The 13694-nt window shown below is 45.9% G+C and overlaps 1 protein-coding gene across 4 annotated transcripts in view; it reads right to left on the bottom strand.

Annotated features, from left to right (window-relative positions):
- TKT (transketolase) overlaps positions 1 to 13694 on the bottom strand; it is a 45835-nt gene that overhangs the window by 14841 nt on the left and 17300 nt on the right. For all 4 annotated transcript variants that reach the window (XM_032804159.2, XM_032804161.1, XM_032804160.1 and 1 more), the window contains 4 exons: positions 6693 to 6884; positions 5599 to 5717; positions 2618 to 2811; positions 1311 to 1475 (listed from right to left, as the gene is read on the bottom strand). In XM_032804159.2, coding sequence (XP_032660050.1) covers positions 1311 to 1475; positions 2618 to 2811; positions 5599 to 5717; positions 6693 to 6884 — 670 coding nt within the window. The remainder of the gene's footprint in view (positions 1 to 1310; positions 1476 to 2617; positions 2812 to 5598; positions 5718 to 6692; positions 6885 to 13694) is intronic.

A 13694-nucleotide genomic window follows, 5' to 3' on the forward strand; every position in this document is an offset into this window, starting at 1 on the left:
TTCTAGACTGTGAATGGCTTGCCAATTACAGAACCAGTTTCTCCTCCCTTGGTTTTCACACCTCTACTGCTAGAACAGGGCCTCACCCTCCCTGACTGAACTAACCTCGTTATCTCTAGCTTGCTTGCTAGCATATATATACCTGCCCCTGGAAATTTCCACTACCTGCGTCTGACGAAGTGGGTATTCACCCACGAAAGCTCACGCTCCAAAACCTCTGTTAGTCTATAAGGTGCCACAGGATTCTCTGCTGCTTTCATTCTATTTATTAATTCTTACTGATTGTTTGCGTAGCATCAATACCTTTTCTTCACCTATTTCCAGGCAGCCATTCTGAGGACTCTCAAACTTGACTCCCTCTTTTCTTTTTCTGTAAATGAAGGCTGTACATTTTTCAGTCTGGAGATTTTACTACCTCCAATTTGTGGAGAGTGATGATGTTAACAGCTATGGACGGGTTTGTCTACCTTTGCTTTGGACTGACATCTACCAAAAAAATGCTTCAACAATGTAGATGAGTGCAGAACACAGAATCACTAGAATCCCTTGATACATTTACACAGTACCTTTTATGTCATTATCCCAGAGATATTATTCTGCTCTTGGGGCTGATTTTCTCTCACTGACACTAATGTAAATTAGGAGTAACTTCACGGAAGTCACTGCAAGTATACTGAAATGTAACATGCAAGAGGAGATCCTGTGGTCCTTAGGTTACAAGTTATTGAAAACCAATGGCCAAATTCTGCTCTCACTTACACTCAGGCAGTTTCATTTGCTTCAGTGAGGTTGCACAAGTGTCAGAATTTAGCTGAAAGAACACTGTATTATTCTCTGACATAAGATTTTTTAACTCCGTCATTATAAAAACCACGAGGACAATATTGCCTAATTTTCTCCCTCTATCCTCAAATTTTTACACCCACTCTTGTGTTGCAGATTGTCATTCTATGCTATGTCATTCTATTTCCAGTCAGAAGTGAAAGTTAACAAGTCTCTTGAACTTACTCTCCACAGATCATGTAGTGGGGTATGTTGTTGTTACATATACTCTGTTCGTCTCTTTGCAAGTTCTGCAAAGAAGCCAAATGTTGTGGGGGGGTTTTAAGTCATCTGTTGAAGATGCATTTCCATTGTGTTGTTATTCCTGCCATGCAGTTTTTTCTAAGCAGAGGCAAATCAAATTACAATGCCTGGACAAACACCTAAAATCAAATGCTAAAACATTTATCATCAGGACAAAATTATCTAAAAATCTCATCTGCTGCTGCAGGGTACAAATTATTTCATGGAGCAAAGGAAATAATTACCATGTTCTGTTCAGCAATATAGCATTCAATGAAGCGGCTGGGATGTTCTTTCTTAAACAGGTCAGAGAAGGTGGAATTCTTTGTGTCTCCATCTAAAGCAATTACTCGGTTGTTGGCATGGCCCAATTTTGCAAGTGCAAGGCCATAAGCTTTGCGAGTAGCCATCTTTGAAGAGGAAAATAAAGCAGTGCTGTTATTAGATTCTGAATGGGATTTTGTTTGTTTGTTTGAGGTATGTTAAAATTTTATTAAGTGTAAACTCTATCAAGATTTTAAATGTAAATTATTAAGACACACACAAGAAACGTAATAAACCCAATTCAGAAGTCAGAAGAGAAAACTGTAGGGGAAATGCAATATAACACAGTGTCAGGTCTATTTAGTCTGCACAGAACACATATATACTTGCTTTTCTTTAAATCCAGGCACTATGTCTATAATCTACCACCTGCATAGTCATAAAACTGCCTGCTCAGACTTTGTTTTTTAAAAAATGTAGATCAAAATTCCATGCGGTATAAAAACATTCAGCAAAAACTTTGTTCTTCACTCTGATTTATTTTTGGCTGAACACTTCAACAAGGTGAAAATATTAACAACTCTATGGAAATTGAATACTTATTCAGCCACACAAGTGACTTCCACACACTGATGTTCTCAAACATCACTGAAGAGCTGCTATAGAGGACTCGCCCACAATTCTTTGCCCTTTAAACTTCTACTTGAATGCAGGATACATGGCAATTTCTTAAACAGTGTGGACAACCAATGACTTAAACTCACACCAATACTGAAGGGTTTGAGGCAATCAGCGAGTCCCTCCCAACTACGACACTGGAAATTCGGAGTCAAACCTGTGTCATCATATTCACGCAGCTAGTCTCTTTTAAGTCAATGGTTTCAATTCTGCTCCCATTTGCCCCATCGTGTAACTCCACAGGTGTACATCTCGTCATGTGAATAAGGGGACCATGATTTAGCCCTTTCTAAATAAAAACCCTACCCATTTAAACACACTATCTCCCAGCATCAGGCAGGTCACATGGCAGAAGTGTGGGGCAGAGGAGCAGAGTTAAAAAAGGAAATGAACGGGGAGCATTTATGGTAGACAGGTGAAGGACACCACACAAAAAGAGAAGTGTTTTTATTTATATAGGGTCTAGGGTAAGACCCAGAATTCATTGTCATTCATTTGGTAAATAATTCACCCAATAGAATGGAAAGTACAAGGAAGCACTTTCCTGGACAGCATTTTTTCCCTCTCTCTCATCTGTAAAACAGGTATGTGTTAGTAGACAGCATGGTACCTTTTCTCCTAGTTTGTAATTTGGTGGAGATGACATCTTAATGTTTCTAATATTTACGACTGGTGCATCCTCTTCTGGGAGGGCTGGGGAAAGCTTTTTCTTGCTCTGGATTTTGTCATCAATTTCCTGAATGATTTGTTCAGCCTTGTCTTTTGGGAGGGGCTTACCATGCCAGTTGTCCTTATCTTCAATACCTGCATTTAAAATATATAATAAAATGGAATATATAACAAAAGGAATTAAAACCCTTAGTCTCACAGTCCTTACCAAAGTTGAAAGTGCTGAAATCAATGGGTGCTCTAACTGAAGGACTTCACTATTATGCCCATCGTGAACAGTAACTACATCATCTGTTAGCATCAAGCAAATAAAATAATGTTAATGCATAACAGAATAGAAAAGATCATATCCTAGGTATTCTACATCTACGGGCCTGGAGCAGCAGCCTTTCCATGCATGGAACTCCCAGTGGTACCACCTGGAATTGTGCACTGAGTACCTACAAGACTTGGCCCCATAATAGTAATAAAATTTAAATACCAAACACAGACACAAATTTCATATAAAGGGGATGTCTTCCCTGCAATCAGAGATGTGACTGCAACTCAGGTGGACATACCTGCACTAGCTGCAATCTAGCATGGCTAAAAACAGCAGTGAAGACACAGCGCACAGGCTCTAGTGCAGGCTAACAAGGTAAATATGCACCCAGGGTCCCCGGCGGGTTTCTACATCCCGTGCTGAAGCCCATGCTGCCATGCCTTCACTGTTATTTTTAGAAATGCTAGCTAAATTAAAGCTAGGGCAGGTATGCCAACTCATGCTGCAAATGCACCTCTGACTGCAGTGGAGACATACCTACAGCGTCAGCAAATACCAGTTAAATGTCAAACAGCATTCACTCCTCAAAAACTACATTAACATCCCATCATTTATGTATCTATTCAAGGATGGGGGGGACGGATAGTTCAGTGGTTTGAGCATTAGCCTACTAAACCCAACATTGTGAATTCAGTCCTTGAGGGGGCCATTTAAGGATCTGGGGCAAAAAAAATAAAAAAAAAAAAACTGTCAGGGACAGTACTTGGTCTTGCTAGTGAAGGCAGGGGACTGGACTCAATGACTTTTCAAGGTCCCTTCCAGCTCTGTGAGATAAGTATATCTCCATATATATTCAGCAAGACCTAAAATTTTACAATATTAATTAAATAGTTACATACAGTTTTAACCTTGTGTGCCTAACTTACTGGGAGAAGAACATAAGCCTTGGCAAAACTCCATTACTCTTGCTTGCTTATGTAATGAAAAGATGAGCATTATGCATTCCAACTTCTACTGATCCGTTAGGTGATCAGAAAGAGGAAGTCACATCCTCCCACTTAAAATTTGTATACAAATTCAGCAAAGGCAGAGTCATTAGTGCACGCTGGAGTATAGTTGGCGTTTTTATTATAGGCACAGTGTCATGTAGCCAGCATGCATTTCTTGCCATGCGAGAACCAATATAAAGCTTTCTGTCAGACAATAATACCTGAGAAGTACAATCAGTTTGGATGGATTTCTTCTTGTAGTTTACAAGTATTAGGCAGAAATGACAGGAAACATTAGTTTCTTATACACTGACAAGTGTTAGATACGTTTAGTTGTCAGTATCTCAGTAGGAAAAGTAATACTGATGAAGCGTTTAAAATAGGGTCTTCAGTGCCACTATAAATTCCAAGTTAATTCAATAAAGACTGAAGTTGCTGCTAGCTTACTACAACAGCTTCCTAGCATAATGCACCTTAATGGGAATTACCGATTATGTAAAATTAAGTACGGTATATGATCAAGTGGTGGTGCACTGAGTACTGCACGTCTAACATGGATTTAGTTTCATATTTGTCCACACACTATGGACATTTATAGCCTCTGGCTGGGACACACTGCACACTATCGCTCCTTCTGAGCCACAGGATTTCAGCTGCCTCTGCAGTAATGCTACTCCCGTCCTCTGGTCAATTGGAGGATTCTCTGTGAATTAGTGTCAGGACAGGACAGGACAGGAAGAGGGGTCTCCATGGAAATTTTAAAGATAGAGTAATATTGCCTGAGATTGATTTTCCATGGCCTTCTTCCATGTGAGGGAAACCCCTTTAAGAAGAGTCTTAAAGGCAGTCATTAGTGGACAAAGTTCCGCTGTGGTGCTGGGGGTGCTTTAAGCACCTAGAGTTCCCACAGAGGCATGAGGCTTCCGCACAGATGTTTTGGTGTTATGTATACATCTCAAACAACCATCGGGTGAGTAGGGCAGACCCTCTCCTTCCTGCAGGATGGCAAACACTGATGTCTTCCCAAAGGGAAGAATGCAGGAGGAATTCAATGGCAGAAAATCATCATGGAGTCTCCTCCCCACCAGGTTTCACCATATAGGAGAATGATCAGATCCACAGTTCATATCAAATTCCCAGCTAGTCCACCAAGCAAAGACCTGATCGGCCTGGGACAGCATCTTCTGTTTTAAATACATTGTTATCTAGGAATTGGGTTTCATACACCAAATGTAGAGATGGAATAAAGAGAGGTTTCATTATCTAGATTAGGCTAAGGTCAGGGTTCAGTGAAAGACCAAACTGTGTCTAGAATTCAGGTTCATATTCAACAGCACTGAAATCTCACCAGCTCTTCTCATGAAATTTCAGTCCCAAGTGATAAAGACCCTCAAGAGGTCTGGGCAGATTTCAGCCATCTTGCAATTCTGGTCTCATACAACACAGAACTGGAGAAAAAAGTTTAGAGATGGTTTCAGATTCAAGAAAACCTCTCAAATTCAAAAGGTTGCAGATCTGAGGGTCTGATTTTGGCTTGTTTCTAACCACTCATATGTTAAACTTTACTTATGTTATGTGCTTTTAAATGACTATACCTTTATGAATGCTGTTTGAAACATTCCTCATATGTAAATCATACAGACATGTAACATTAAATTCCCATGTTATTACCTGATATTCCTTTGCCTTTAAAAGTTTTTGCGATAATAGCAGTTGGTTGATTTTTGGTCTGGCCAAAGGCTTTGCAAAGCTCCTCCACGCTGTGCCCATCCACTATGAGAGCATGCCAGCTAGGAATGCAAACAGACAGATTGTTTCTAAAGGGTTTATAGAAACAAATCTCTGAAAGAGTTAGTAATAATTAATACTACTTCATTCTGATACAAGAGGCTCTCAAAGCACTTTAAAAATATTAATTAACACTCATTAAACCAGCAATATAATCATATATTTTTTCAGATGAGTAAAATAAAGCAGAGAGATTAGGTAATTGTCCATGGCCATACAGTGTAACAGTGGCAGAGTAGACAACAGAATCTAGAACTTTAATCTCTTAGGCCACTGTTCTAACCCACTGTACAACACTCCTTGCCATATAACAGCTACCTTTCATTACAAGAGCAAGTGATTCACATTTTTAAAAAATGAATAAGAACTGACATTGAAGACTGACAAAATTGTAAAATAGCATAATATGGACGAAACTATAATTTGCCTGTGTAGCTTCTATAAGGTCCTGTAAATACTTTTGTGCACACACGTAAAAATTATTATAAATCTTTAAGCTAGCTGATGACCTTCCAGGAAGCAGTACAAATATTAAAACATATTTATTTGAACAATGTTTTTCATGCCTATAAGAGAAAAAGGACATTTTATCCCTTATTCCTGCCCCCTGTACACCTGAGGCACCCAGTTTCTCAAGAGATATAGTACACATAGCCAGATGCATAATTATTGCATATTTTTTTAAAAAACAATGTAAGGTCCCTAAAGTACTAGATAAGCTCCTCTAATAAATCTACACGAATAAAGAGCTTTATTAAAAAAAAACAAAGATAAAAAAAGTTGCAGTTTTGTATTGTTCTTACAATACAAAAACAAGGATCTGATCCTGACAAGTGGGGAGAATATCCTGCATGGCGCTGTGAGATGTTATCTGAATTCAAATCGCTTTGATATGCATATTTGAAAATACGTCGAAATAACAGACACAACACATGGTTTTGAGAAGACAGGAAATTGAACTTCTTTCAGCTACGTACCCAAAGGCTTCACAGCGTTTCTGGTAGATCTCAACACGATGCTGCAGAGGCGTAGGGTCACTTTGTCCAAGACGGTTAATGTCAAGTATAGCAACCAGATTGTCCAGCTTGTAGAACCCAGCAAAGGCCATTGCCTCCCAGACGGAGCCTTCTGATAGTTCCCCATCCCCAAGCAGACAATAGACCCGATAGCTAGAAAAAGGTTTGTTTGTTTTTTAAATTAGTTAGTATGTCAAGCTACATAAAAATAAGACACAAATATTCATTTAGGATTATACAAAACAAGTACAAATCTCATTGAACAGAACTGACTAAATATATTATAGGCTCTCTCCGTTATAAGTGTATGGTCTTTTTCCTTAGATTTTTTTTTCACACTGGCCAACATAATCTGTGTCTGATTTAACCTCCCCCATTGGTACGGTGTTGTACACTTGCATAAATGATTGAGGTTTGTCGTACCTGGTACTGAAACTGTTGGAGTGAGAATATTGGAAAATATGGACCATTGGGTCTGTTAAATACTCCTGGGGGAATTCTGTGCCACTGTGCAATGCAGAAATTAACGATGTGTGCGCAGAATTTCTTTCCCCACCCAGAAATGGACTGCAGTGCTGTTGGACACCACTAGGAGCCACTGGACCTGGCAGAGCCCAGCTCACAAATAGCAGACAAGGCTGTGGAAAAGGGGAGAGGGAGGGAACTGGGGGGTTCCCAGCTGTTGCAGTTCCCAGCACCCCCTGAAGGAAGAAGGTGGCATGCAGGAAACTCCATGCAAGCCTGGGATCCAGCCTCAGGTTGTTTCTCCCTCTGGGTTCCTGGGCTCTAGGAGGGTAGGGGATGTAAGTGTCTGAGTCGGGGGGGCCCTGCAGCTGGGTTCTGGGGTGGAGGGGTGTGAGTGTCTGGCTCCCTGGCTGGGCTGGGGGGAGGGGGGACAGGACACTCCAGAGAAAAAAATGTTTAAATATCTTTAAAGTCGGGTTTCTCTCATATGTTTAGAAAACCATGTATAGTAAATTAATATTTTTTCCAGAATACCATTTATCCTATTTCAACATTCTGATTTTTTGAATCTTCTGGTTTACATGAAAAAAGTTTATTCTCAGCATAGGTCTTCGTGAAATTTTACATAGTTTTCAACGGGAGTTAAGACTGCGCCAAAATACTATTTTGTATTATGCCACTAGTTATTTAAAATCAAATTCAAAATCTCTTTAATAGTTCACAAGATCTTCCACTATTCTAGTCCAAATACCACTCCAGTTCTAAATGTGTAAACTTACCTGAGAGGTTTGCACAATACTCGGCAATGTGTGTCCCAGTATAAGAATGGTATTGGGCACAAATAATTTTAAAAAAAAACCATAACTGTTACAAGTGATAAATATGATGTGAAATATATTGTATTCTTCTTACCTCCAGACTCAAGCCTATTGTGTGACATATCAATAGGCAGGAAATGCTCTATTAATGGCAATTATAATGGTGATAGAATGCAGCTGCAAGCTAAGATACAGGTAACCTTGGGAATGGAGTTTTAACAATGAATCCTTTTATAAATAAAGCTGGCCTGAACATGCCTGTTAAACACAGTCACTGTGACTCAGCAAGACCACTGACAATGCAGAAACTATTTGAGGATTGCTTTTTACTTCCTCATTTTATTTCCTCATTTCAGCTGTTCCATTTAGTATACTCCTTAGAAAAAACACCTATATTTTTGAAACCATAAGTCAGACTGGGCTAAACTATGTAGTAAGAATATGCATGATCATCCATAGCAAATATAAAAGCATTATATAGTTTTGAAGACTATTTCCGCAAATACTGAACTCATTCTTAGGCAAAAAAGACGGTTACTCACCTTTGTAACTGTTGTTCTTCGAGATGTGTTGCTCATATCCATTCCAGTTAGGTGTGTGCGCGCGCCGCGTGCACGTTCATCAGAAGATTTTTACCCTAGCAACACTCGGTGGGTCGACAGGGCGCCCCCTGGAGTGGCGCCGCTATGGTGCCGGATATATACCCCTGCCGACCCAGCCGCCCTTCAGTTCCTTCTTGCCGGCTACTCCGACAGTGGGGAAGGAGGGCTTCCGTCCCGTGTCGGTCGTTGGAACAGTGGAGCGCAGCTTAGCTGACCTCCCGCTTCCCTAGCTACTCGTAGTTCTTGTGTATATTAGTTATAATCCTTTATTTGTATATACTTGTGCGTTTTTCTTTACTAGCATAGTTAGTTTATAATAGTTAGCGGGGTTCGGGGAGTAGCCCTTCCCGCAACCAGTGCCGGAGCCCATGCCCGGCTCACCGGTTCTTAGCCTGTGCTTGGACACCTCAGACCGTTGCTGACAGGAGATCCACACGCCTCCTGTTTACGGTGCCTCGGAGGACTGCATTTCAACAGCTAAGTGCCAATTGCAGGCGTTTTAAGCCAAGAACAAAACGGAGCGGCACTTTCATTTCCACCCACCTCTGCACAAGCGCTGCTACTCGGCGGACAGAGTGCCTCCTCGGCACCGGACCCCTCCGGCATCGCCATTACTGCACCAGAGTCGACTCGGCACCGCTCCCCTCTCTTGAGGTTGCGGAAGCCATGACTCTTGTCAGTGCCTGACAGCTCCCCGGCACGTGCCGTGGTTGAGCTCCCGGCTCCTGCTGCTTCTGTGCCAACTGCACCGCAGCCAGAGAGCTCATTTCAGTCAGTATTGCCTGGCACCAACACCTGCAGAGACACTGAGGACACCGGCACTGTTGATGATCCGGTCCGCCGGGCCGTTGATTCCAGTGCTGCCTGCTCCCCGGCATTCGCCGCGTGGTTGAGCCTCTGCTCCTGCTGCTTCCGTGCCAACTGCACCGCAGCCAGTGAGCTCGTCTAATTCGGATCAACCCGGCACCAACACCTGCCGCAGAACTGACAACGCCGGCACCGTCAATCCCGGTCCGCAAGGGCCATCGAATCCAGTGCCTGGCCACTCCCCAGCACGCGCCGTGGTTGAGCCTCCTGCTCTGCTGCTTCCGTGCCAACGGCACCGCAGCCAGAGAGCTCATCTAAATTGGACTACCCGGCACCGACCCACCTGCCGCGGCACCGACAACGCCGGCACCGTCGATCCGGTCCCGCAAGGGCCGTCGAATCCAGTGCCTGGCCGCTCCCGGCAGCGCCGTGGTTGAGCCTCCTGCTCCTGCTGCTTCCGTGCCAACGGCACCGCAGCAGGGAGTTCATCTAAGACACTGCGCGGCACACCACGTCGGCACCAATCGATCCCGGTCCCATAAGGAGCGTCGAATGCAGTGCCTGCCTGCTCCCTGGCGCACACCGTGGTCGAGCTCCCTGCCTCTTCTTCCCGTGCGAAACAGCACCGCAGACAGACAGCCTGTCTAAGCCGGATCGCCCGGCACCGGACACCTGCTGAGGCACTGGCGACGTCAGACCATCGATCCCGGTCCCACGAGGGCCGTCGAATCCGGTGCCTGACAGCTCCCCGGTACGCACTGTGATCGAGCTTACTGTTCCTCCCCACGCCGGAGACATTTCCAACGGCGAGGGATCTCATTGCCCTGACAGAGTTTTTTCTGCCTGAACCCCCCGGCACCGTCGTGGTGGGTAATATAGTCTCTTGGCAAGCCACCTTGATACGACCATCCTCTGTAGGCGCAGCAGAGTGGCACCATTTCATGATCACGGTCCCGCAGACGCTCCACGTCCTGTCGGCGCTCCCACTCCCGACGCCTCTTACAATCCGATGCGTTCTCCTCGGCACCAGTCTCACTCGCCGCACAGGTCGGTGTGTCCGTTCACGCGACCCGATAATCTCGGCACCGTTCTGGCTCCCAGCACCGCTATGGGCACTGTGGCTCCCGCAGCCGTCCCTAACCTCGAGATCTCATTCAACCTCCCCGGCACCGCTCTGGTCTCAGGTCCGGATCTCGTTCCAGTACCACTGCGCCTTCCGGTCCCAGGTCCCAGGTGCCGAGTTGGGCAAGGTCTGGTAGAGTCAGACTCTGCCCATGGTTTCAGCACCTCCATGGCCATCCGGGCGCGCATCAGTGTCTTCCCACGACACAGCTCTTATGCTCAGGACCGCGATTCAGTTGTGCCTACCAACAACTTGAGACGCCCATCAGGACCTCCTATGGAAGGTAGCACTCAATGTGGACCTCCAGGGCAGGAGGTCCCGGAGGTAGGGGACCCGGTAGTGCACATTCTATCGGGTTGCCCCCATGAGGGCCCGACCTGTTTCTTCGGATCATCCAGGCGAATGCCGATGCTCTAGGAGGGTACAACTACTTGTCTGTCATCCTCCTCCCTGCTCCTAGTCATTCAGTTGGTTGAGAGAAAGGGAACGGCATGGCCAACAGGCGCCAGCCCCGAAATCGAAGGGGCTAGGCGAATGACCCTAGTCGGCCGCAAAGGTGCATTCTGCAAGGGCTTATAGCCCTGCGTGGCAAATCAATAAGCCCTGCTTAGCCCCTGTAATCATAACACCTGAATTATGGTGGATAAGTTATGGGAGCTTCTCCATCAAGTTCCCACCAAGAGTTCACTGCCCTCTTGGAGGAAGAGAAAGGCGGCCAGAGCTTCTCTCCAGGCCTCGTTACCATGAGGAGCATCTCCTGGCTTCAGGTTTTCAAACTTCCGGCCTGTCACGACTTACCATTTGTTGGTAAAGGCCTCTTTGCAGGGAACTCAAACCCCCAGGCTGTAAAGCCTGAAGGGCAACAGGGTCCTAATCGCGCTCTCTCTGGGCGTGCGTACGCCGACGACCCACTGCAGGCCTTTCCGTCCCCAGCCACACATGGGCCGCACTCTGTGCCTAGCCACAGATAGAACTTCAAAGGTGCGTCCGAGGGCTGCGTACTGGTTACAACGGAATCGCTCACTCCTACTGCCATCTGGCATGGTGCCAGTTAACTTCAGTTCGCTGTTTCCCTATCATATGGTGGACGTGTGAGTACCACCTCCACTTTGTTCAGCCCTGTCCCCTCTTCAGGGACTCTCTCGGGCGCAATTCCTTCTTACACGAGTGTGCAACAACTGAATGGAACGAATGGGCACTTACTTCCCTTATTCGTAATCCCCAGCATCTTGCTATGGAGGTCTCCAGACCTATCCAGACCTACGAGGACTTCAACAGTTTATGTGATAAGGTTGACAAGTTCCTAGCATGTATCCCTGGGAACCATTATCCCTGTTTAGATCCTGGATGACCGTCTGCCATAGTCCGATCATTGCAAAAAGACGCGTACTGTTCACCAATTGCCTATCTCTAATTCCTCGATCCGCACAGGAGATACCTCACTTTCTAGCCAACCATCGTAACTCGATCCATTTGACGGTCTGCTGTTTGGCCTTCTCTCGCCCCGCAGGCATTACCTAGTGTGTGACCCGTAGTCCCGCCACACTCCGCCGACCTTGCCATTGCATTTCTGCATTGGACAATTGGCCTATCTGAAGGATACTCCACCGAATGCAAGTCACTTCGGCGTTGGGCATCGTGCGGACCTATTCACATGTTATGGCCTGAGATCACTATGGAAACTATCCACTCTGGTTCCCACGCAGAGGTAGACTTCCTAGGGCTATCCTGCGAACTCCAGCTAGCCGGATGCTTACCACAGCCACGGTTTCATGGCGATGGCACCGATCTCTGAGGTCTGCAAACTTTCCCGACGACCTTGACTTGCCCTTGTGTGGGCTCCCAGGTTCATGGAATGTCTGCTAGTCTTGTAACCAAACACGTTACGCCTACCTCTGTCTGTTTCTCCAAGTTTGGCTCCATCGGCGTACCAGCGGGGTACAGGGGCCCAAGGCGACGCATAGTCCACATCCCTCGAGACACCGCTAGGCTCCTAACTGTGGCAACTCCCCTCCGCTGGTGTGGGGTAGGGAATGCCGGCCTTCGCTCACACTGTCATATCGACCAACGACGACAACGAACGCTCACTGCACCTCACGAGAGACCTAACAGGCACTCTAAGCCAAGCTCAGTTCGACCCCATAGGGGTTCCAGCAGCACCTTGCGAGGCAGATGGCGTCTAGTGTTACATGCCAGCACAAACGCCATGTCCTACATAAACAACTCTGGGAGGGACATGTCCCTACCTCTATTGTCAGGAGGCCATCCGTCTTGGAACTTGCATAGCCTCATCTAGTTAAAAAATCTGGTAGCATCATTCTTTCTCCCTGTGCTTGACTCAGCAGGTCTCCTGTCTCATGAGTGCTCGCCCGGCCTGATTTCATGCATTCTGTTGTCCGGAGCCAGTGGAGATTTTTCCCACAATATTGGCGGGTCAACTGTTTCGCATGCTTACAATCTCCACGAGAACACGGAATGACCGAGGTTCCTCGCTCCTCGCTAGGTCTCTCCCGGGACCGATCTCTGATGCTGTTCCTCACTGCCATGGAAGGGCCAACGCCTCTATGCCTCCCACCGTCCCCGTCATTGGGTCCTGCTCAGACTTCGAGGGCAGGGTGCTCATCATGTTCACAATCCAGCGTCGTTGAGGCAGCGCTGAATGACAGTTGCTCGGCGCTGATCAATAGCTACCTACATACCCTGCCACTCCACCCAGACCTCATACCTCAGGACTGCGCATACTTACGCCGCCCGGATAGCAGTCTCTTCACTCATTGGTGACCGCTACGTGACTATCAACGATAGCAGGAAGCTTCCACCTGGTCAAGCGTAACCTGGCCAGGTGTAGCGTTTCCTACAGGTGCGTACACGCCAATCTTCTCCTGCGGGGTTCTCGATCCCCTCTGTTTGGACTACACCTCTGCACTGCAAACAGCTAGGGCCTAGCAAGTGTGTCATGCCAAGGGGTACACTTGAGCCATTCTCTTCCTTCCTTCCAGGCTAAGGTGGTCGTTCTGTGTTCTCATACTCTAAATTGGTTTCGATGGTTCCTCCAGGGCTTGCAGCGCAACACCCTTAGTGTTCGCCGCCCAAGCCCCAACCTGGGACCTCAACCTGGGTCTAACCAGACTTATGTCTCTTCCATTCG

Source organism: Chelonoidis abingdonii, chromosome 17 (assembly GCF_003597395.2).
Source record: "Chelonoidis abingdonii isolate Lonesome George chromosome 17, CheloAbing_2.0, whole genome shotgun sequence".
NCBI classification, from domain to species: Eukaryota; Metazoa; Chordata; order Testudines; family Testudinidae; genus Chelonoidis; species Chelonoidis abingdonii.